The sequence below is a fragment of the Muscardinus avellanarius genome (assembly GCF_963383645.1).
Source record: "Muscardinus avellanarius genome assembly, chromosome: 1".
Lineage (NCBI taxonomy): Eukaryota > Metazoa > Chordata > Mammalia > Rodentia > Gliridae > Muscardinus > Muscardinus avellanarius.
This window is the reverse complement of record NC_137786.1, coordinates 5,175,343-5,200,533: the sequence shown is the minus strand read 5'-3', so window position 1 is coordinate 5,200,533 and position 25,191 is coordinate 5,175,343. Positions and strand designations below refer to the sequence as shown.

The 25,191-nt window shown below is 51.7% G+C and overlaps 1 protein-coding gene across 2 annotated transcripts in view; it reads right to left on the bottom strand.

Moving 5' to 3' along the window:
- TENT4A (terminal nucleotidyltransferase 4A) overlaps positions 1-25,191 on the bottom strand; it is a gene marked incomplete at both ends in the record, with an annotated part of 40,210 nt that overhangs the window by 14,186 nt on the left and 833 nt on the right. For both annotated transcript variants that reach the window (XM_080695483.1, XM_080695484.1), the window contains 3 exons: positions 1,259-1,379; positions 3,175-3,221; positions 3,825-3,948. In XM_080695483.1, coding sequence (XP_080551609.1) covers positions 1,259-1,379; positions 3,175-3,221; positions 3,825-3,948 — 292 coding nt within the window. The remainder of the gene's footprint in view (positions 1-1,258; positions 1,380-3,174; positions 3,222-3,824; positions 3,949-25,191) is intronic.

The window sequence follows — 25,191 nt, the reverse complement described above, 5'->3', positions numbered from 1 at the left end:
GACAGCCGTGCCATGTGTGCCTGGCGACGCCCCCCACCTGCTTCTGTTAGTAGGGTTTTTGAAAAACATTAACACACATATCAACAAATTCTGGAAATGAGTAGTAACACTACGGTATTTGTTTGGGGGTGCCTGTCCAACACAGACAGATTTGACCTTAACAGAGCCATCACTGTGGGCCCCCAGCCCAAGCCTTCATGGGAGGGTGTTGAGCCAAGACAAGAGCAGGGTGAGCAGAGGGAAAGCTCTCAGCACCTGAGATGCTGTGGCACTGCAGCCAGGGGCCCAAGCACTGAGAGCGGCAATGCGAGTCACGTCTGCCCTCCAGAACATTCCATCTCAGACGAAGGCCAGTCCAGACGTCCACCTGACTCTCCGTCTATAATCTGAAGTCCCTGCCCCTGACAGAGCACACTGGAGACAGTGGCACGGCTTCTCGCCTCATCATGGGCAGTGGCATGAGGCGCTTTCCCTATTTCTGACAAGCTGCCCAATGCTCCGAGGACGTGAGCTCCAACTATGGGGCTGGTTAACACCAGAGCTGGGTAGTAATGTGCCACATAACAGACACGTGACCACAATAGGGCCTGAGCTACTTCTAATCCTCAGGCGCTATAAACCTAGCAAGCACACACGAGAAGCACGCTCATCTTCCAACTCCTGCCCCGGGTCGGAGCTTCCCACCTGGGAATTTTTTTTTTTTTTTTTTTTTTTTGGTGGTACTGGGGTTCCTGGAAGCCCTTCTACCTCTGGGCTACACTCCAAAACCTATTTTATACTTTTTATTTGAAAACAGGGTCTCATAAGACAGCACAACTGGCTTCAAACCTGAGTGATCCTCCTGTCTCTGCCTCCCAAGCTTGGGAATTACAAGCATGCGCCACCACGCCCGGCTGACCCATCCAGGCATTTCTTAGCAGCAAGAGTGGCTAGGTTTTCCTTTCATGAGTGTAACTTAGCAAAGAGCCATCTTTTCTCATGGTATAACCATGAATGGCGCCAGGGCCTGGTCGCTGAGCCACACACTCCAGCATGGGCACGCTGCACGCAGCACCTGCCTTCAGACACTGCTCTCCTCTCCTTGCTCAGCTACAGCCAGGCCCTGGAGCGCCAACAACACCCAAAGGCCTCACAAAGCCTGGTGGTGCTTCCATCAGCAGCAGAGAATCGCCAAAACCACAGCCAATAAGCTGCACGTGGACCCCCCCCAAGCAGGTAACCCCGAGGCAGCCAGCGAGGGTCAGGCCCCGACACTCACAGTGGCCTTGTCAAGGACTTTGATGGAACACGGCTCCGCCACGTTGTGCTTCCGCAGGGCTTGCTCCAACAGCTGTAAAGGGGGGCGCTCCCATTTTCCAAAGACCACCAGATCTATGTCACTGGACAGAAGAAAAAGCGCATGTCAGCCACTGCCCACCACACCACAGGACGCCACAGCGAGCTGCCACGGCCGCCCAGAGGACCCTGACACTGCCCCGTTGGGCACAGGCATGCTCCCTCAGGGAGACAGAGCACAGTTTATCAACTATCTGCTAGAAAGGTGGAGCAAAAAGATTAAAAGATTTTTTCCAACAGCACCAGTTCCCCCAGGAGCAGGATAAAAAGATGGCTCCACCAAGCCAAGCTGCTGCGTGTCTGCCAGCGCTATCCCCTCTGCTATCTGTGAGGGGCCGAGCTTGCTGGCCTGGGGTCTCTGTGCACCTCCAACCTGCTCACTGTCCTCCAAGGCCAGCCCCCAATCCTGCACACCACAGCCTCTCAGCCGCCAAGTGCGAACCCACAGTAGATTGACACTGAGGAGATGACAGGCTTGAAACCCATTTTATATCAAGAGTCCTTAATGAGAAAATACTAGAACTTCAGGATGTAAACTTTATATTATTTTCTTTTGTTTTCAGTACTGGGGATGGAGCCCAGGGGCATTCTACCTTCAAGCAACACCCCCAGCCCTATCTTTTATTTTTTTGAAACAGGGTCTCACTTAGTTACAAATGGCCTCACCAAGTAGATGAGGCTGTCTTCGAATCATGATCCTCCTGTCTTGATCTCCCAAATGCTGGGATTACAAGTGTATATATTATTACAAGTATATTACAAGTATATATATTATTTTCTAACATATAAAAATCCTCACAATCTCAAACCAACAGGCTTGTAATCCCAGTACCTGGGCGGCTGAGACAGGAGGATCCCAGGTTTGCGGCCAGACTCAGCAACTTAATGAGGCCCTTTGTAAGTTAGAGAGATCCTGTTTCAACATAAAAAAAATTATAAAAATGGTTGGGTATACAGCTTGGAGGTTCAATCTCCAGTCCAAAGTAAATAAATACCCTCAAAGATACTATTCAAATAGAACTTTACTTCAATCTTCATTTACACTTCCTAAAAATCACTTTTTCAAAAAGCATGCTCCCTAACGTCAGCAGAGCACACTCTACTCGTTTACGCCACAGTCAGTGCTGCGGTTTGAAAGTTCCCTCTAAAACTCACACCCAGTGGCCACCACCGCATCAGCGCTCAGAGGTGGTTAGGTCTCAGGACTCTCATGAATGGATTATAGTATCATCAGCAGCAAGTCACTTATAGAAGGAGGAACTTGGCCCCTTTCCTTGGCTCTCACCAATCGAATCTTAATCTGGGGCTTTACAGCCTCCAGAACCATTAAGCCAAAGCACCTCTTTTTTTTTAAATACTGGAACTGACCCAGAAGCATCCTACCTCTGAGCTACGCTCCCAGCCTGTTCTTACATTGTCTGGAGTCAGGGTCTCATTAGCTTGCTGAGGCTGTCCTTAAGCCTATAATCCTATCTCAGCCTCGCATGCTGGGGTTGCAGGCATGTACCACCATGCCCAGCTCTTTGTTTATGATTAACCCAGTCTGTGGCACTGTCACAGCAGAAGAAGATGTCTTCTTTCTGTTGCTGGTGTCCAATGTTTCTGTTCCCCAACAAATTAAGTAAAAGAGGAACACTGTGCAGCAGCCAATTCATTACCATAACACCAAATTAAATCTCTTAGTTTCTGCCAGTTTCCCTTGGGCTCCCAAACTTTCACTTCAGCTGGCACTTCCAGCCTCAGAGTGATGGCAAAAGGGCTACTTAGGGCCCTTCAGCTGGCACCCTACACCGCGCCCAGCAGGCATCACGCCAACCTGTGCGGTGCGGCAGTACTCACCTCGTTGGGAGATAGAGACCTGTGCTAAAGCTGCCAAATATCTGCACCTGAAAGAAAGCGGGGTGTCTTAAAACATGCACAGTTCAAGCAGGCGCCCCCCCACACACCACCTGCCATCACGTCTACTAACAAAAGGGCCTCACCACACATCTGGGAAACCACTAAAAGCCATCTTGGAAGTTGGCAGGGAAAGGGGAGTGGAAACCATACAACCAACCAGAAAAGTCCCTTTTAAAGCAAGCCCACAAAGACATATCAACTCAAAGCTGAGGACTTTTCAGCCAGCTTCAAACCTTCTAGTAATTCCTCAAACTCACAGCTAGGGTACCAGGGCTGCACTCTCCTAGGGCACTGAGGGTGGTGGGAGGACAGCGGGCGGGTGGAGATGAGAACAAAATCCCTAACCTTAAGGTGGACGTAAAACAAGAACCATCACACCATTCCAAACCCTTCATGCTTGAGCGTTCCAGGCAGGGCCCTTCCGGAAGGCTCTGGAGCTAGTGACTCAGCAGGCGCAAGGGGGACACGGGCCCGCCCGTCCCAGGGCTGAGTCCTGGGGACCTCAGAGCACCCCAAGGGGCCCTGACAACCACGGGCTCTGGGCTAGTGACTCGCACGGGGTCACTAGGTCAGGGGGAGAAGATACCTACCTCAGCTGTTGGCCAGAGGTCTTTGACCACAGTTTCGATCCGTTTTACCACCTCCCTTCTCATGGCTGCTTCTTCAGGACAAGGGGACATGAAGTTATAAAAGTCAATTATTTCCTCATGAAGTCTAGTGGATAGAAGAGAAAATACACTTGAGTTACAATGAACAGAACCATGCTCTCCATTCTGCTAGGTCAGTATGACATGAAAACTTATTTCTGGCCAACTTAAAACCCAGCATCTTTTCTCCCCTGAAAATATATATACTGAAATGAAAGCTCTGTGATACATGATTCAGGCACCACAGATTAGCACAGTGAATTGTGTCAATAACATATATCAATAAATTCACAATTTATTGTGAATGGCCTTTAAAGACATTCAAAAGAATCTTTTGAGCAAATTTGCATTTAAAAAAAATGAGGAAATTGCACTCTGTGTTTCAATGGATGCAGCCCAGCATGGCGCCCGAGCTCCAGGGCACCTCCCTCGCCTCACACTGAGGAGCGAGGCTGGCTGAGAAGCAGGGACACACATCTCACTCATGGCAGCACGACTCAGCCAACCATGGGCCCAGCCGGGGTACCCATCCACAGACGGACGGGTCTCAGCACTGTATACACCCACGGTGGAATTTTATTCAACCATAAGAAAGAAAAAAAGTACTCCACTTTCAGGAAAATGGATGAAACTGGAGAATACTATATGAAGTGAGTACACACAGTCCAAAAGAATGAGTAGATGTCTGTTCTCTCTCATATGTGAACACTAGAGAGGGATGCAGAAATAAGGGCAGCGTCAGACACACGAGCAGACTCTGGAGGATGACTCAGAGGGACCAGGGAAGGGGGCAGACAATGTCATAAAGAACACACAGTAGAAATGATGCCATGAACATTGACAAAATCGCTAATTCCACTGGCAGGGTGAGTGTTAGGGGCGGTGGGGAGGACAGCAAGAGTTGTGTGTGTGGATTTTTCTGATACTCTGTACCCCGTTTTGATGTAAAACTAAAGGAAAGAGGCACACATATCCCCAGAGCCCCATCTCAGCAGCAGAAGCTGCCACTGCTAAATCTGTTGCTTAATCCACCAACATCTCATTACAGAGCCAGAGAGAGACCCCAGAGGTGCAACACAGTCTCACTCAACACTCCGGTACTCAGCCCAGGACTCCAGCAAGGAGGGGACGAGCCTTGTGAGGGGCAGCCCTAGGTGCCGAGGCAGGGTGAGGAGAGAACAGAGGCACCGCACACGCCACGGGGCGCCTCTGCCTCTGCCACCCTCTTCAGAGCCTCCTGGGGCGGTGGCGGGCAGTCGGGGGGGGGCAGGAGAGTGCTGCCAACCCCTTTGCCTTCTGGGGTTGATTAGGAAGGGGGAGGCGAGGAAGCCACTCCTAGAAATTATAACAAATCAAACCACTGCTTCCATTCTAAGTTTGATTAACAAATAATAAAATACAAAAAAAAAGTGTGGTCAGCTGAATAGCTGGAAAAACGGTGTGGCCAAGTAGAGACAACTTTTTAATAGAACCTGTTTAAGCTAAGTTATAAGTGGCCATGACATATTATTTTACAGTTTGACTCTGACTTAAGGTTACCTTTGATGGTCTCACCTAGAGCACCACTCCCATTCCTGAAAAAATCATTTGAAGTCACCACTCCACACACCTCAGATCTGAAATCCAATCCAACTACCAACAGCACACACAACTCTTGTAATGGGAACTTAACTCCCTGTACGCCCACAATTATACCACCACAGGTACCTAACTTCGACAAATTTAACTGAAAAAAGGAAACCTAGCTGGCCCTGAGCATAATCCAATGCAGACAGCCACAGTCATTTTTAATAATCCAAAAGAGGAATACTCATACAACATTAAAACAAAGTATTTTTCCCCAAAATATGTACCAAACTGCAAAGTCTCTGGAGTAGAGCTTCTATCTTTTCCATGATTACTGAGAACCAACCCCATCTAGGCACTCATCTCTCTCATCAGCTCAGAGGCCAGGCTCAAGTCCGAGGCTTTACCAACTCCTGCCACCCAGGACTGTTGGCAGCACTGCTCCGTCGGCCACGTGCGCAGGGCCAGAGGCACCCTTCCCAGCTAGGAAGGTGTCTGGGGATGGGAGGCAGCGCGGGCGAGGCTCTGTGAGAGCAAGTGAGCAGGCAGCCAGCTGTGCCAACAGCAGCCGCACTGCTCCGTCTCCTAGCCCCACAGTGCTAATGTGAAGGACAAGAATAGGAATCCAGAGACATGCTAATAAAGACTTAGGCTTAGAATATCGAAATAACTGGCCCCGAGTCAAGGAAGAACACCGAAGCTAGTATGCTAAAATCTACCTAGATCCCACCGTGTGAGGCAGGCAAGGGGGCACACATTTGTAATCCTAGTACTTGGGAGGCTGAGACAAGAGGTGCACAGGGTCCAGGCCAGCGTTAGCCACATAGTAAGACCCTCAGCCACTTAGCAAAACCCTATTTCAAACTAAAAAATACAAAGGTCCAGGGCGTAGCTCAGAGACAGAACGCTCCTGGATCTGATTCCCAGCACATGCGCACACATCACTTAAAGAGGGCATTACATTCCACTATGCCACAATGTCACTCCAGGTGCCCACTGGCGGAGCAGAATGACTGTCAACCTTCGTTTAGGGTGGGAGTGTCTGAAGCAGCAGCAGTGTAAAAGACTCTCCTGCGGGCAGGCCTCAGGTGCCTACTGTGAGGCTCCGAGACTCCAGCGAGGAGAGCACACAGGGAGCTGCACTCCACACCAAATGCCCCCGGCCACAGGGAGGTCTGAGCAGGTGGCTGCCCACCTGCCCAGGGCAAGAACTGGTGCCCAGTAGAACCCAGGGGCTTGCCGATTCCAGCACTGTGTCTATGAGTAAGCTGTGATGATCACCACACCTACCCGGAATCTTAATATTAACAACTGTGTAACGAATAGTAGGAGTCACCAAGAGCTGTGTTCTGTGTTTTTACAATGGCATGGTAGCTGCTGGGGACTCCCCTGCCACCGCATCGCAAATGAGGGAGCTGGACAAGGGCTCTGCCCGAGCCCCATGGCCTTTCCCCAGGCGAGCAGGGCCACCAAGACACCACAGGGCTAAGGGTGTGATGGCTCCTGACACCACTGTCAGGGATAGGCACAGGAAGTCCAGTTACCATCGCGGTCACCTCTGGGCAGGTCTAGAGTCCCTGGCTGTCTAGCACAGCTCTCGGTGGAACCTCGGATGACCAGTGGCGATCAGGCAGCAAGGCAAGACCAGGAGCCCAGCAGAGGAGGACTGTGGGATGGGAGCAATCCAGCCACGCCCGCACGGGGCCACAACCTTCCCTGGCAGCCGTGTGCTGGCAGGCAGGGGCCACCTGTGCCCAGGAGGGACGGAACACACTCGCCTGCTCACTGCCTAATGCCCAGTGCCCACAGCAAAGCCTGGTCACAGTGAGCCCGATGCCCAGTGCCCATGGGGTGCCCTGCTCATGGTGAGCAGCTATGTGTGCTGAACCAGCTTGGTTCTGCTGCAAGACTGTACTCAAGACCTTGTCCCTGCTGATATATGATGCCTAAAAAGGGACATCAAACTTAACATTCTGAAATGCCATTGTACCCTGTACTGGATAACCTGATTTGCTAGCAGAAAATATTTGCAATTATTTTATTCAATACTAGCAGCTTTTACAATCTGAGGAAACAGCATATAAGGTCATGACAAGGGGCTGTCCCTGGGTATCAGAGCATGGGTTCCAGGACCCCCGGGGACACCAAGGCTCATAGAGGCCCAAGTCCCCGACATGACTGCCATGGTGTTTGCATATAACCCACACACATCTTCCCACAGAGTTTAGGTCATCTCTAGACTACCTGCTTGTCATACCTAATACAATGCTGTGTACACAGCTGTTTAACCTCATCTGAGATAAACTCTTCTGGGCTGTTGCCTCATCTGAGAAGTAATGGCAAGAAAAATGTCTGTGCATTTTAAAGACACATTTGATTTTTCTGAATTATTTTCAGTCTGGAGTTGGCTGAGCCCACAATGCTAGGGACACAGAGGCCAACTACCAGTCACCATGTGACACTGATGCACCCACACACTCACTTCTCTAAGGTTTTCACGGAGCTATGTCAATGAAAAGTTTTGATCATTTCTATTCAGCAACAAAAGGAACTGGTTTCTTCTCCTCACATCATCACGTACTTCACATCTGCTTGCAAACTACATGAACATCTCTTCCTCTGCAGACAATCCAGGTGTCAGTGTCTTGTAGAGCTCAACTTCAATGTGGCTCGCTAAAGTTCAGTCTCCAAACAAAGATATCACCATGCTGGGACCACCACAGAAATCAACTCCACTGAGACGGCCGCAGAGCTAGCTCAGAGCCAGCAGGAGGCGTGGGATGCTGCCTCTGCCCTGTGTACAGAGAAGCTAAGTGGGCAGACACAGCACTAGCTCTGGGGCCGGCCGGGCCAATTGGCCTCTGGAGCCGCAGGTAGCCAGCAGGCCTGGGAGGACTTTCCTAGGTTTTCCACAAAGGCAGAGTTCACACATGCTCGTAGGCCATCCCCCACTCCCCGGGTCCCAGAGTACTGACTGCTGCTCAGGGCCCCTGGAAAAAGGACACCCGGGTGGCCCAGAGGGAGGTGTTGGGTGCGGAGTAGAAGCACAAGAAGGCGGGCGAGAGCCCTGTTTCGGCAACAGAACCTCATCTGGACCTGTGGCCCACTCTGAGCTGAGGCCGAGTGACCGGGAGACCTCTCTGCCACACCAACGCAGAGGGGTCTCTGTAGGGGACCAGGGCACAGCACCGCAGGCCAGCTGCAGAAGCCAGCGGCACGCGCCCTGCCAGGAGCTCTTCCCAGTGAGCTGCGGTGGCTTCCTCTCCCACCCTAGCTTCGGTCACCAACTTGGTCCTCGTTGTGCAGAAAAGGGTGAGCACCCAGATCTGAGGCAGCAAGCCTCGAGGGGCTCCTTTCCGAGAAGCAAAATCCAGGGGCACCATCGATGGCCCCCGCCACACAGGCCTGGTCAACACTGACTGAGTCAGCGTGGCTCTCAGGCTGGCGCGCCAGAGCACAGCAAACTGAGTAGAGCACTACGGGGTGCTTGAAGACGGATGGAAACCCTGGGCCAGAGTGTTTGGGTGAAGTTTACATTTTAGAGAACAAATGAGAAGCGCTATTTTCTAGTGTACTTAATACTAAAAATAGAAAGGGAAACGACAGTCTTCATTTATGGTCACTTCCTTAAGAGTGCAAGCCTATTTGAAAAGCAGAGTGACTTCTCACAATCTCAATAAATTTCGTAAATGTCACAAGTTTCTGTTCTATTCTAGTGCCAAACATCAAGATCAGCAATGTTCTAGAATCTTGGTATATGTTTTGCCTTCACTGTAAATACTTTAAAATTCCAAATCACGGAGCTATTTTAAGAACAAAAAAGGAATCACACAGTTAGGGAACCAAGCTAAAGCACTTCATCACTAATCCAGCCTTTAAAGAAAGCAAAGGAGCTTTCCTGGGAGGACAGTTTTCATCCCTGGAAGCTGCGCTCATAGGATTAAGTGGTTCCCAACTGTCTACAACAGAATCAAGGCCTGAAAGGACTGGTTGGCTCTGAAGGCTGGGGGGTTAATGCAGCCCCCCCCCTCCTCCTGGCTTCTCTGCCTGCTTCTTTCCCCTCAGAAGAGACCAGGCCCCGCCCACTCCCAGGCCCCAAGCACAATATTTAGATTTTCAAAGGTGGCTTCTTTGCACTCAACCCAGTAAGGCTCAGCAGGCGGCTGCACTGTAGCAGGGAAGACCACAGAGGCAGGGCCCACAGCCCTGAAGCAAGGACCATCTACCTAACTGCAAGGTACACCAAACGGTGCATGACTCAGCCCTGGGTGGGTCCAGGGACCTTGCCTGTTCAGGTAGTTCCCATCGACCTTGGACTCAGTGGTTTCTTCTAAGCAAACCGAAGGTCAAAGGTCAGGCTTCATACACTGCTTTCTTCAGAGAAAAGAAACACCAGGAAGAATGGGTGCAGCCAGGCCTGGTGGGCACACGTGTCATCCCAGCATCTGGGAGGCTGAGACAGGAGAATCGCAGTTCATGGCCAGCCTCAGCTACTTAGTGAGGCCCTTTGCAACTCAGTGAGACCCTGTTTCAAATAAAAACAGGACTGGAGGTATAGCTCAGAGGTAGAATGACTCTGAGTTCCATCCCAGTATAGCAAAATGAAAAGAAGAAGAGGAGGAAGAAGAGGAGGAGGAGGAGGAATGAGTACACTCTCAAAGAGTTCCCGAAGTGGGCAATGCCACTTCTCCAAGCAGGGGTACCAAAACAAAATACAGATACATAAAAATATTGTTTTTGTCTATTCATTTAAAGAAGGAAGATCCCAGAGGGGCACTGAGTAATTTTTGTGAGCCCAGTAAGCTGGAGAAGCTCTGACCCACGGCCACTGAACATGGGGGGGCTGCGTCTGAAGGACAGGTACTGCCCCCATCCCACTCGGTGACCAAGTAGCGCTGCTGTCCGGAGCTCTGCACGCCCTTCACTCCCCTGCCTCAGTTTAACATTCTCCCATGGGTCTAATGAATTCCAAATACCAGGGAAGAAGTGGTTTTATGGACTGTGTGTGACTTCAGCTCCTGTCTTTCCTGATGTAGGACAGGAATACCAGAAACTGTTGTCAACTATTATCCTCTCTCCTCTTCCAGCTCTTCCGTCAAAGCTTTTGGTTTCTGAAAAAGGAAGTTCCCTCGATTCAGTTTTGCCAGGAAGAATGTCTTGGTAAAGACATATCTAGTTAGCTACTGCAGTCCTCTGGATTTCATGTGCTTTTTGATGCTATCTCTGCAGCACTGACTCACACTCCACGATGCTGCAGACAGGCTTGGATTAAGGTTACCTCCCTGCTAACTAGAAGACTGGGCTGCAATCACATGACAAGTAGGGTCACCCAGGAGGGAATGGCCGAGTCTCTTCCACTATTCTGAGGGGGATGGCCCTCTTTCGAGCGGCCCTTTACTGATGCAGTCAATTACTTAATTACATATCATTTTACATATTTTTAATTAGGATTTAAGACGAGTATTTGCACAACTTAGGAAACCTTGAATCAGGCCTTCAAGCATTTTTTAACCTAGGCTAACAAGTGGAAGGAAGACGAGCAGAACATGGGAAGCCATACTTCTGGAGCGCCTACTGGCAGCTGTGGAGAAGCCTTGCCCCCCCCCCCGGACCTCTGCATCAGTCTTCCTTACACAGGGCTCTGAACAGAGCTGCAGGCACAGGCATTCAAGTGTGAACTAGAGCGCCAGTGGTAAGGGAGGGTGACACCTAAGCTCTAGAGAGAAGGGGCTGTTCCTGGAGGAACAGCAGGGCTTCCTGGACCAGAGGCCAGCTCAGGTTAGAAAGGCCAAGGCAACCAGCCGACCCAAAGCAGCCAGCAGAAAAGAGCTCTGTAGCTGGGACAGGATCTGAACCCTGGTCCACACAAATTCAGCTCCCTGTGAAAACGAGCCTCCTCTCTTCCCTGATTCCTCCTGAGCCAGTCACATGGAGCCTAGAGCAGGTGGGTGTCTGAGAGCCTCCCAGAGCCTAACCTGAGGTAAGCAGAGGCGCATCTGTGCGTGCAGGGGAGCAGAGAGGACACTCTTTCACCCTAGCAGAGCAAACTCAAGCGCACTGCCAACCCCTAGCAACGACCCTGGGCTCGCGCGGAGGACAGAGAAGCACAGCAGGCTTCTCTTCCTCTCCAGAGGTTTACGGCAACAAATCCATGACAAAGTGTTTAACATGGCAGTCAAACTTAGCACTAGCTAAGACAGTGCCTGTGAAGGTGGTCTCTACAGAGAGAACTCTGCTAAGGCACCAGGCTAGAATGAAGCCTGCCCCAGCCCCTCACAAACCCGTGTTCCAACAGTCACACAAGGAGTTAACACTATTGAGAACCATCACTAACCACCCTGTAGGAGCAGGAAAGCCGCTCACGCACTGGCGCCCACCTTGTTTAGCACACCCTCAACCAAAAAACACCCTGTTCAGGGCAAAAAACACCCTGGGTCCTCTAAGGGCTCAGTCTCCTAACACTCTGGTGTCTGCAGGAACTCAGACTGCAGCTGGGGACCACAGGCACTGTGCAGAAGCCCACAGCCAGGGGAGTGGCTGAGGTCAGGAGAAGCCAAGAAGGCCCTCCATTCAGCCACTCTGCCATCTCAGGGCCTCCAACCACCCAGCTGCTGGCCACTACAGCGTGGTTACTGACCACACAGGCCGCCTCTGGGCTGCTCTGAGGACACCATGCCCGCTGTGAACCTGCAGAGCTACCACTGAAAGCCAGGGTCCCGAGCCTTGCTTGCTAGCTCAAATAGCCAGATTCTACATTTTTCCGGGGGTTTTTTTGTTTTTGTTTTTGGGGTGTGTGTGTGTGTGTGTGTGTGTGTGTGTGTGTGTGTGTTTATGGTACTGGGAATGGAAGCCCAGGTCATTCTACCTCTAGCCTACACACCAGCCCCACTTTATTTATTTTCAAACAAGGTCTCATTAAATTACAGAGGGCCTCGCTAACTTGTTGAGGATAGCCTTAAACCAGAGATTATTCTATCAGCCTCCTATCACACCCAGCTAGCTAAAGCATGTTTAAATTAAAATAAAATGTTAAAATAAAATAAAATGTTACTCTTCCAGATATGCTTACACTGGAGGACAGATAAGCTAGGAATACTGCTTGGGCAACAATGTATAAAAATGTGGCAGAATCTAAAAACATTAGCCTTCCAGAATAGTTCTTAAGAGTAGAGAATATTTTCTGCCTTCATTACAGGATGTGACTGGCCCAAGACCACACAGCCAGGACGTAAGCCCAGAGCTGGGCAGCTCAACTTGAGTTCCTGCCCCAAGCTGGGCCACACCCAGGAACACCCCAAGAGGGACCTGGCATATAAGTGGTCCTTCCACAGAGAGAAGTTATAAATACAACAATTCTGTAAAATTATACAATGTTTAAAATTGTTTAAAAGAGCTTTTCAATGCCAGGAGGAAATGACTGTCTACAGTTAGATTTTAACAGACAAATACAAAATGATACATCTACTACATAACTAAACAGCATTAAAAAAAAAAAAAAACAAGCTGGGTGTAGCGGTGGGCACCCCTAATCCCAGAATTGGGAAGCTGAGATAGGAGAATCACAGGGTCAAGGTTAGCATGCAGTAATTTAGAAAGCCCCTGTTTTGAAATTAAAAAATCATCCCTGGGTTCAAGTTCCAGTACTGCAAAGGGGAGAGCAAAATATGGCCTAATGTTAACAACTGCAAAATTGAGTTTAGCTTTTCCGTGTTTCCCAAATTTTCTTCAGTGAGTACATTACTCCACTTATAATCATGACCAGAAAAAGAGCTACCACTCACCTAAGGGTCACAGAGTAGGCACCAGTGCGCCTGTCTTCGACTTTCCAGACCTGTCTCCATGGCCCCTACACTGAAGCCGAGCCAGTGTGGCACCCCCTCTGGCTGCGCCCCCACGTCCTGCAGGTCCTGACCACAGAGCACACTGTCCTTTGGGCTCTTGGACCAGCAAGCCAAAAGCCCCTAAGCTCTAAGGTTCTGGTTCCAGTGCCACCTCAGGGCACTGTTTAGAAAGTTAGCTGAGGGTAGCACAAGCCCCATCCCACCTGCCAAGCAAAGACCCTGAAATTGATCCCACAATCCCAAGAATCTGCCTCCAAAGCAGAAGACTGTGTAGAGGGGTGCCCAGCACCGGCATCTCTCCGGGCTGGCTCTTCATCCAAAGAGCTGTCTGAAGAGGGCCTCTACAGCTGCATTAAAGCTATGGAAAGAAATGTCAGCCTTCACCAACAATGACGTCACATCAGCATTCCTCCCAGCTAACAAGTGCCACCTGCCTGCTCTGTCCAGACTCAGGGTGACACACATCACCAATGAGACCTGAATAACCTCTGCTACCATTCAGCCTGCACTCAGCCCAGTCTCAGAATCTGCCATCAGTCCCACAGCTGGCAGGCAGGGGCACAGGGGTAGCACCCGCCCTTCTGCACCCAACGAGCTAGGGCCCACTGAGGTGAGAATCAAGAGGAGGAAAAAGAACAACCCAAAGGACTGGGAAACTACCAAAAATCAAGAAAGAAAGAAGAGAAATCAAGATAGGACGAGAGAAACCACCTGCAGGCCAGAAGGCCAACATGGCTGAAAGCAGATGTTCTCACTCCTGCCAGGTATTATGGCGGAGCTGAACAGCAGTCATCTTCCGACAGTGAGGGCGCAGGCACGAGCAGGACAGCTCACACAGGCCCACCTTGTCCCGTTTCTACTGAAAGGGGGTCGCCCCGGTGGCCAATAAGTAAATAACCAAGACGACCAAAAAGGCAGCACAGAGAAGTCCAGTGTGGTGGCCCACGGCCATGGCAGGCTACCTTCAGGAGGCGTGGCCAGGGACAGCCTCCTGAAAAGCTGGGGCTGGGACAAGAAGGAGAAGCAACCACACAGGAGCAGGGAGACAAAGCAAGAACTTGGACTGGCAGACCTGTTAGTCGTGTGCAGCGCAGTGGAGTATCTTGATAGTAGACATCGTCTAACTTTAGGCAGCACGGATTTTAAAAAATTGAAGGTACCTACGAAATGACAGCCAAAAACACGAGAGAGGAAACTACATGGCTTGCAAAGAAAGAAAAATGTAAAGAAATTGTGAAGTATAGTGGCAGGCTACCCCTGGAGGAGAGCAGGAGGGCTGTCCAGGGTCTGTGGCACCAGAGGCAGGTCATAGTTCTGAGAGGACCAGAGGGTGGGGCCGTGAGAACCGACTGGGAAGGTGCCGAGGTTGGAATGAGGAATGAACCGTAGCTTTTGTAATTGTTAGGAGTAAAAAGGACCCTTTAGGATCCATTGGAATTGAAGGCTACGGCAGGAAGGTGGCCACAACTCAGGCGCCTCCCTGCACAGGTGGCCCCTCCGTCCTCAGCTGGTGGTGGGAGCCCTGCCCATGCCTAGCCAGGCCTACTCTCCTCTCTCTTCACGTGGTGCCTCCCGCTGCTTCCTGGGTGCAGCTGGGGTGCAGAGCTGGTCTGAGTCTATGGCCTTTCATTTCACACTGAGAGTGTAAAGCAGAAAGGGAATTGCCCAAAGAGCTGAGATACTAGGAAGAAATTGCTTGTTCTGAATTCCAGTCTCCAGGTCCCGAGCAGTGACTTCTGGCTGCTGCGAGGGTTGCAGACACTCTAGGAGGCTCTGCTCCATCTCTGAAGGAGTTGGGCCTGGCGCAGGCTGGTGGCTAAGGCCCTTCCCCTAAGGATTCTGAGGGTAGCTTTGCGCAGGCAGGTGGCCCTGCCCACACAGGCACCAGGGAGGGCAAACTGGGGGGAAGCAGCAGCCACCTGAGTGCCAGGGCCTGAGAGCCGGTTGGTCCCCTCTCTACAGGGCAGAGACCACAACTTCCAAGGAAACCCGGTGGCTCCAGAGCTGGGCACCAAGAGAATGGAGGCCTCAGAAGCCAAAGTAACTCGGGGCCCAGAGTCCGGGCCCAATAAGAGCAGCCAGCAACCGCTCCAAACCTCACTCTCCACTACCTGGAGCCAGCAGGCCCCGGGAAACGTCAGCCCAAGACACAAGAGACCTGCAGCTCCTGCACAAAGAGGGGCTCGGGGGTAAGGTGGAAGGGCTCCGTAAGAGTACGCTCACAAGGTCAGTGTAGACAGGCACGCGGCAAGCACGGAAGGCTTCCGGAAAAACTGCCCGACAGCTCTTCTGAAAAACCTACCCATTCAATACACACAGGCTGCCAGTGGCTCCAAGAGCAGGCAGGGTGAAGACGCTCCAGGCTAGTCGCGGAGCAAGGAAAGCACACTGGCCAAGTCGCAGCGCTGCGAGGCGGGTCACTACCAGGGGCCGCTGCATCGCCTCAGAGGCAGGCCGGCCCCACAAAGCGGAGTACAGCCCAGAATGCGATACAAACGCAGGGCACCAACCTCAACAATCCCCGAGGAATGTGGGCCACCTGAGAACCTGGCAGCTCCCGAGAGTCCCAGAAAGGTGCTGAGGGGAGAGGGAGGTCTGGGTACAGAACACACACGCCTCAGCTGCAGATGTGGCTTCCTCACAGAAGCGCGTGGCAGGATCTTCCAGAGCCATGACTGCGCAGGCGTCGAGAGCCCACCTGGCTGCTTTCCAGCCAAGAACCTTGCGAGACCCTCAGCTGCCCGTGGCAGGTCCTCCATGTGGGGCACGGGGTGCGGCAGCTGGGCGGCACACATACCAAGTTCTGGGGACAGGCGACTCAGCGAGGGCTCAGGGCGGTGCTGCAGAGCACAACACGAATGCTTACCTCAGGCCACACGGAATAGAAGAAAGCAAGCTGGCAGTGGGAAGATGCTAAAAGGGCTGACTTCCCAGCCAGAGGGCAGCAAGCAAAGTCCGCACTTCACAAAAATCATTTTTTACACTCAGCCACTTAAGGTTTTCATGTTCTTGGAGTTAGCAACATCATTTAGAAACTAGTAATTTCTGTCTGAAGTTGCACGTCTTGCTTCTAAGCAAAATTAATAATTTACCAAATTTTAAATAAAGATAACTAAAGTTTTTATTTTGATTGATCCATGTGTCCATCGACACATAAGCTCAGAAAGAAAGAGACATCTCTATAGTCAGTCACCTAACTGTATCCTGGCTATTTCTGGATGGGGGATTGAGTCGCTCCAAAGCTTTTGCTTTCTTAAAAAAGTAACTGTGAATCGGTTTTATAAAAACAGTATCAGTGCTTTTAAATTAGCACTACTTCTTACTTGAGATGCACAGGGCACATCTATGCTGCCACCGGCCTCATTAAAAAGCAGGAGACAGGGCAGGGCCACCTGCCTGCGCAAAGCTACCCTCAGAATCCTTAGGGGAAGGGCCTTAGCCACCAGCCTGCGCCAGGCCCAACTCCTTCAGAGATGGAGCAGAGCCTCCTAGAGTGTCTGCAACCCTCGCAGCAGCCAGAAGTCACTGCTCGGGACCTGGAGACTGGAATTCAGAACAAGCAATTTCTTCCTAGTATCTCAGCTCTTTGGGCAATTCCCTTTCTGCTTTACACTCTCAGTGTGAAATGAAAGGCCATAGACTCAGACCAGCTCTGCACCCCAGCTGCACCCAGGAAGCAGCGGGAGGCACCACGTGAAGAGAGAGGAGAGTAGGCCTGGCTAGGCATGGGCAGGGCTCCCACCACCAGCTGAGGACGGAGGGGCCACCTGTGCAGGGAGGCGCCTGAGTTGTGGCCACCTTCCTGCCGTAGCCTTCAATTCCAATGGATCCTAAAGGGTCCTTTTTACTCCTAACAATTACAAAAGCTACGGTTCATTCCTCATTCCAACCTCGGCACCTTCCCAGTCGGTTCTCACGGCCCCACCCTCTGGTCCTCTCAGAACTATGACCTGCCTCTGGTGCCACAGACCCTGGACAGCCCTCCTGCTCTCCTCCAGGGGTAGCCTGCCACTATACTTCACAATTTCTTTACATTTTTCTTTCTTTGCAAGCCATGTAGTTTCCTCTCTCGTGTTTTTGGCTGTCATTTCGTAGGTACCTTCAATTTTTTAAAATCCGTGCTGCCTAAAGTTAGACGATGTCTACTATCAAGATACTCCACTGCGCTGCACACGACTAACAGGTCTGCCAGTCCAAGTTCTTGCTTCCAGCCCTTCAGCACACCAGCGCCCTTCAGCACACTAGCGCCCTCTCTGGGAGGCAGCAGTGGTGTGCAGGGTCTTTTCAGAGAAGGGTACCTGCACTTGGGCCCCAGTTCTTCTATTTCGAGGTGCCCTTTGGACAAGATGCTTCCATCTCCTGAGGATTAACTTTTCTCTCAGTACCATGTGCTACTGTCAACAAGGACAGAGAGAATGCAGGTGAAACACCAGACTGGCAGGACCCAGCCACACTGTTCCACTCTCAGACCAGGTTTAAAGTGGCCTGGAAAGTTCCAGACAGTGTGCTGCAGCAGAGGACCCTCCCTGCAATCCCCTCCCTGGCACCAGCGCCTCATGCCCAGGGCCTCTGAACCTGATCTCTCCCAACAGGAAGAGGGGAAAGCAGGAAAGCCCAAGGCCCCGTCATCACCCAGCGTAGGTTTGCTGAGTCCTGGTGGTGCCTCCCTAACACTGGATGGCCCGACATTGGCTCTGGACTGACATCAGAGCAGCACCCTCTGCCAGATCACACTCGCCTGTCTAGGCTGGGTTTTCTGTGTGCAAAACAAGAGTAATATTACTCATTTCACGGCTGCGCTCTGGGAACTCAAGAAGGAAAATACTGCCACATATGGGTCCCCTGCCTGTGATCCACGGGGTGCTAGTCACTGAGGAAGCTGTCCAGACAGGGATGAGACTCCCCGGACTGCCGTCGATGACCTGTGTCGTCGACACGGCTTGACCTTAGCGTGCCAAGATGGAGCACCTGCTGGACCAGAGATGCTCCACGCCTCAAGAGTTGTTGCAAGTTGCACTCTCCTATGAACCTACTTTATGCTTTGTGTGTGTTATTAAATAAATAAGCCTTTTGAAAAGGATTTGCACTGGAAACTTAAAGACACAATCTAGAGCTTCCCAAGCAGTTACCTGCTGAGCAACATAGTTTTCATTGCCTTCAGTTTAAGTTTCGGTTTATTTCAGAAACTGTTACCGAGCCAAGCACTGTGATTCAAATAGCCTGAAATTACACCAGTTCTGCAATGTTCAAACACAGGGCTATTTAAACTTTAACTCAACATTAAGTTCCCTTCTGTGATCACACTGGTCACACTTCAAATGCTGGCAATCCACATGGCCAGTGGCTGCTGTACTAGACATCACAAAAACAGAACCCTCCCCCCGAAGCTCTGCTGGACAGGGCTCGCCTACCTGTCTGTTGAACACTGGACTCACTTTTGTTTGCCGTATTATGCCAGTTGGAAACTTCAAAGAGCTCGCAAGAGAGCTCGCAGAAATTAACACTTCGTCTCCTTCCATTCACCCTTCTACCATGAGCACAGAACAAAAGCAAGAACAACCTGAGCAGCCACCATGGCTCCTGCAACCTGAGTACACTGCGGTGAGGCTCTTATTTGCAGTCTGCAAAACAGAGGCTACCGAGGCAGAGCTTAAAAAGGCAACTTCTCAACACAAGCACCCTTCAGCGTGAGGGCAAGGTAGGCGTTCCCCCAGGGTGCCCATGGCACTACTCAAGTCTCCGGGTCTCTGGCTGCACCCAGGGCCCTTCCTCTTTCAAGACTCAGAAATTTAGCCTTCATTTTCTTCTAGAGAAAAGTTTTGGCCTGAGAAAGTTGTCTGCACTTTCAAAAACCAAGAGAAAGGCTTTTCCTGTTGGCAACAAGAACCACCTAATTTTTGGTTTCAATTTCCTAAGAGAAGAGAGGAAGAGAAAGAGCAGCCTTTTAACCCTTCTCTTGACTTCACAAAGCACTTCCAAGTCATCCGTGTTTGAGCAGCTCTGTGAAGTGAACTTCACAGGCTCTGGTTTGCAGGTGGGGAAGCAGAGGCCCAGAGGCTGGAGCCAAGATGAAATCAGCCAGAACAAGGCCCAGACATGGGGCTGTGAGCTAGCCAAGAGCCTGCTTCCCAACACAGGAGACGAGCCGCGGCAACAGCACAGTCATGATATGCCTTGCCCTCCCCGAAACCACTGCACCTTAAGCCATTCCTGCAGATCAACAGGATTCTAGAAAGGTTGCCATCACCTAAAATCCTTCAAACACGGAAAAACGGGAACTACCTGCACCCACCTAAGACCCCAATCTTAAACCACAGGAAAGCTAGCTGGCTGTGTGAAGCAGCTACCTTGAGAATGAAAAAGAGCACAAGCCCATAATAAAAAGGCTGTGGCTGATAACTAAGGAACCTTCCTGCCAGGGAGACCCTCGGCACACTTTGCCCATCCGCCCTGTCAGCTGTGAGGCGGACAGACAGACCTCTGGGCCAGACCCACACACCTGGCTCAAGGGCAACCCAGCCCCTGCAGATTCCAGCCAAGGCCAAACTGTCAGAGTGGTGACACGGTGGCCGGGGCACTCGCCAGAGGCCCTAGGATGGGTGGCTTGTTTTCATGATTCCTAATTTTTCTATTGGTATTAATTTTATAAGAAAACTCAATCAGAACTACATGGGGATATCTTCCAAATACAATACAGAATTTTTTTGCATCACCACACCATACACAGAAATGGTTTGAACCACTGTTCAGGAAGCTGAGCGAGCAGGTAAGCCGCAACATACTTTTCTCTGCATTTTAAATCACTTCAGAACTGACACCCAAACTCCGAAGATGTATAAGCAGCAGCTTTTGTTGTATGAACGCCATGAACTTGCATCCTGTCAATCCACCCAAACTGGCAGGTCCTTTCTGGCTTCATCTGCTATTTTTCAGCAACCACTGTGGGAATTCAGGCTTGGCTTGGCGGTGGCCCCTCCTTTCTGAAGGAACCCAAATGCGGGAGTGGGGGTGTCTAACTCAATGAGAGCCCAATACTGGACGGGTGAGGAGCGGAGCCGGCAGGTCAAGTTGCCGCATCTCCTGCAAAGTGCGGACAGCCTGCTGTGTACCCAGAGAGGAGCTCCAAAGGCCACCTGGTGAGCCCGCCTCACCTGCAGGCAAAGCAGAACACCTCGTGCGTGGGACTTTTCAACCACCGTGCTTTCATGTGGTCACATGGCTCTCCTGTAAATGTTTCTTAATGACCTTTTAAAGAACAATCCATCTGCGAAAGACACGGCAAGTGCTCATGGTCACTCTGGTTGCTCAGTGTCTCTGGTCACTATCAGGCTGTAGGGCAGGAATGGCAGTGCGCGAGAGCAACCCAGACAGACCAGAGTCTAGGGGGAGGACAGAGGTGGGGACAAGGCAGCCGCGGCCTCCCAACCAGCGTCCGCATGACGGAGCCTCCCAAGCAAGAACCATCACTCCTGGAACCTGTGGTTCTGACGAGATCGCCAAGCCACGATCAATACAGAACAGGTGGGCTATCTGGTGGGCCTGACTGAGCCCACCATGTGAGCTTAGAAGCAGAGTGCTTCCTCCCTTTGGCAGGAGACAGCCACAGAGAGATCAATCAGAGCACCTTGCTGGATTGAAGATGGAGAGGCCATGAGACAAGACAGGCAAGTGGCCTGCAAAGCTGGGAAAGGCCCTGCAAGGAGTCAGGGCCCTCAGTCCCGCAACCTCAAGAAACGAATGCTGCCAATGTCTGGAGTATGCTTCTGAGACCAGATGAGGGTGCGGCCTCTCAAGGGTGAGTGAGCAGAGAAGAGCTTGCTACTCCAACCCGACCCAGGGGCAAGAGGATGCTGACTAAGCCTGAGTCTGCGTTCAGTGGTACACAGCCACAGAACACTGGTACAGTACAAAAGTCCTGAAGAATAAGAAGTTGAATTAGTGAGCATCCGAACACTGAGGAGGGGACACCTGGCTCAGCACAGGCCATGGCTCACAAGATCACCTGTCTGCGTTGTTCCCCAGCCTCCTGTCCAGGTGTGGCTTCCCATCCAAGTGCCACAGAAGAAAACCACTGCCAGGCTGGCCAGAGCCTCTCCACAGCAACACCAGCCCACAGTAAGATCCAGTGGCACTGTGGCTTCCACAGGACTGGGAAGTCCGGTTGTCACCCCCCACCCCGTAGCCTGAATTCCTCAGCATGAGTATAAACCATTTCTGCAGACATTTGAGGCCTCCCATTTTCCCAAAGGACCATACCAGCCTGTAGGTCCTGTATTCTAGCCCTCCTTTTTCACAAAGCAGGCCTGCTATGCCCTCCTTGACAGCCCCCTCTCCAGTGCCAGCTGTCCCAACAGAGCAGGCCCTGGCTTACCAGAGACTGCCACGGGGCTTAAGCAATCGTCCACAGGGCTTTCCCAGCAGCCCTGCGGCGAGCACCTCACCCTGGGCTTCCCGTCTCACCTCTGCAGACTGACTGTGGTGTGACAGCAGAATGAGTGAAGCGGTTGTTAACGGGATCAGCGTGTAAGCGGGAGCTAATTTCATAAGTGGAAAGTGCAGCAAAAAATACCAAGCAGTGCACTCAATCCTGCTTCCCTCTACAACCTTCTACCTTTAGGTCTCAGAATGGACTGAGAAAGCAAGACACAGTGTGCCACAGTCCCCTTCGCAGCAGACCTCACAAGCTCAGTGTGTCCTGCGATGATCACAGGGAGACAGAGGAGGGGAGAAGGACACGATGACACTGATGCCTGTTCTCTACGGAGGGCCGCTGGGCCTCCACCTGTGACCCCCTCCTGGCCTCACAAGGACCTTCCAGGTGCCACTGATGACTGTGCATTCTGAACGGGGGTCTGGAGGCAAAGGAGAGATCCTCGTTGCCCCACCAAGCTCTAATTCCCTGGAAAGAACAGGGAAAAGAGCGTGCACACAGACTGGAAGTGGAAAGGACCCGACAAGTACCCCTGGGCATCATCGGTCACGTCCGCTAAACATGCCACTAGTCAGCTTCTCAGACTGCAGACTAGGAACAGAACTCCCCTCAGGGGCACAGAAGATGTCACAAGATTAATGACTGTCAAGGTACCTGCAGAGAGGAAGCTGCACACGACTGCTGCACACGGCAGGCACACTTGAGACAGCACAGTCGCCAAAGCACCAACTCTGATCCACAGCTGGTCAGGGTGCAGGGCTGCCGCTGTCTGCTGGGCAGGCCTTCCCGACCCAGTCACTTCCTGGGCCTCTGCACGCACCGCCAAGGATGAGGCTGCTTCCTACCTACACTAGGGAGGACCTCTCTCCACCTCTAACCTGAGGAAGTTTCTAAAGCTCCTGGCACTAACCAGAGCACAGCAGCAAAGCGTTGCTGGCTCCAAAGGCCAGCAGTCAGATGTGAGGGGCAGCAGCCAGGGGCTAGGATGAGCTGCGTCTCCATCAGAAACCCGGGCAGAGCCGGGCACCCACGACCCGCCATTCCCAAAACGAAGGCTCTGGAGAGCTTCCTGAGAGAAAGGGTGAGAAGCAGTCAAAGGCAAGGCCCAGAAGGACCTCACTCCCTGGCGGGGAGCACGCTCATGCCTGGCTCCTGTCTGTTTCTTCATCCTACAAGGGTTGAGAGCAATCCTCCTGGATTCGAGGCCAGGCCACCAGGTCAGGTTTGCAAGGGCAGAAAACTCCAACCCCCCCACCCCCGAAAAGGCCAAATGGCACAGGTCGCCACCCAACTGGCCTCAGGGGAAAAGGCTAAAGGGTACAGATGCTGACCAGGTTTTAGCCTTGAGGACGGCACACAGTGCCTTTGGGAAGCACGCATGTCAAGAGCCCTAAAGAACTCCGTGCAGCTCCTCTTCTCCTGGGCTAGACCCTTCACTGTAGCCAAGCCAGGGTCCCGCTTCCCTCGGTTCTTGCCCTCCCTACACCACACGGAAAGACTTGGTGCTGGCCTTGCCCAGCCCCAGGGAAAGCCGCTGGTCAGGGCTCTTAACACCAAAGACCAGGTCACAAAAGCCAATGGGCCACAAGGAAACATGGTCAGGCAGCCGCCTCTTCTCTAACCACAGGCTGGGCTCCTCCCAGTCCCTCCTGAAAGGGCAGCCCGCCCTCCCAGGGCCTGGTGGGCAGCAGCAGGCTCCTCCTCTAAGCAGAGATGACAGGAAGAGGACTGCCCCCAGGTGCCCACTGGGGACATGGCACACCCGAGACAGGCCAGGAAGGGTCTCCAGGCAAGGCGAGAGAAGGGTATGGAGCCTCTACCACGGGGTCCAGCCAAACCAGCCCTACACATACATGTTCACCGTGCCACCTGAGTTACAGCATGTTGGGAGCTGACAGAGGGGACAGAAGCAGGGCCCAGGGAAGGAAGAGTGATGGAGCCCTGGACCTCCACTGAGTTTCAGGCTAAGGTTTTTGACCCCAGGGTGACTGACAGGAGGTGTCACTTGTGGTTGAGAGCAGACAGAACCTGACCAAACGGAGAGGAGTCACGTCTGCCTAGCTGGACTGCCAGGGCTCATGTGCACTAGGCTGGGGCACTCAGAAGAGGACCAGGTATGGGTTAAGATCAGGTCAAGATCACAAGACTTAAAGCAGGACGTGGTGGAGCACGCTTGTAATCCCAGTACTTGGGAGGCTGAGAAGGGAGGATCAGAGGTTCAAAGCCAGCCTCAGCAACTTTGCAAGGCTATGTTTCAAAATAAAAAGTAAAATAGGACTGGGGATGTCGCTTGGAGGTAAAAGGCCCCTGGGGATGGTGCCTCCCATGCCAAACCTAGCAGAGCACCTGGCCACAGTGGCTTATGGACAACAAACGCAACACCACCACCAATGAGACTGGAGACTGCGGGCTGCTGAGGAGCAAACTCTAGGAGCCCAGTGACCTGACAGGACAGGATGCTCCTACTGGTGTGAAGGTGCAACTCTGGACTGCAAGGACCCGGAGCACACTCTTCAGCAAAAAAACCCACTTCCCAAATTTTCTACTGCCAAGAGACAAGACATCCATACCAGTTATGTAACCGCTGGGGACTTGAGTATGTTGCATATACATGTATCAGGAAGAGTCCCTCCTCACCAACATCCCAGAAAGTCCTCCAAGTAAGAACTGCAGAGTGCAGAAGACTACACTCCTGCTCTGGGCTGCAGTAGGTGCTCAGATCCGGGAGAGTTAAGAAAGTAACACTTCTCATCCTAAGCAGGTGAAGCAAGTTGCTGAATGGTGCAACTATCTCTGTGTATGCCCACACTTTAAAGTATCATCAACCTAAGTGTTTCCAATTTACTTCAAACAGGAAATAAGCAGCTGTAAGAAGAAAAGCTTAAGAAGGAATCCCACCGCCTAACAATCACGTGGGTTTGTAGGCCTCTACCGCTCTGCCAACCCTAGAAGATCCTTTGTGGGTTTGTGTTTTTTTTTTTTTAATCGGCAAGAAATTGTGAAGCAAAGCTCACAACTTGAAATGCTGGCACACAACCTACATGCCAAGATCTTGTTTCTAGACTCTCAGAAAAGGCAAAAGGAGGCGGCATCACTGCTGAGCGGCCTCACCTGGACAAGCCCTGCCCACACCCCTCCTTTGGTCGTGTTTCACTGCTTGCTGTCTTTGCACTGAACTTCCGAGGCCCCCTGGGCCAATATGGAAATGTTTAAAATAAAAATGGCCCCTTCCAAAGAATAAGTACACGGAACAAATCTGTCTTATTTGGGGGGTGCCATTTCCCAGCTTTAAAACGCCGCGGTTGGTCTTAAGGTGAATTTCTGCAACAGAATATTAAAACTTAATGTGCACCCCCTCACCATCCCCCCCCTCTCACACACACACACACACACACCACTTCTAGATTCCCTGATGGTCACACTGTATCACTACCAATACCCGCTTCATCTTTTAAAGACGTTTTCCCCCAAA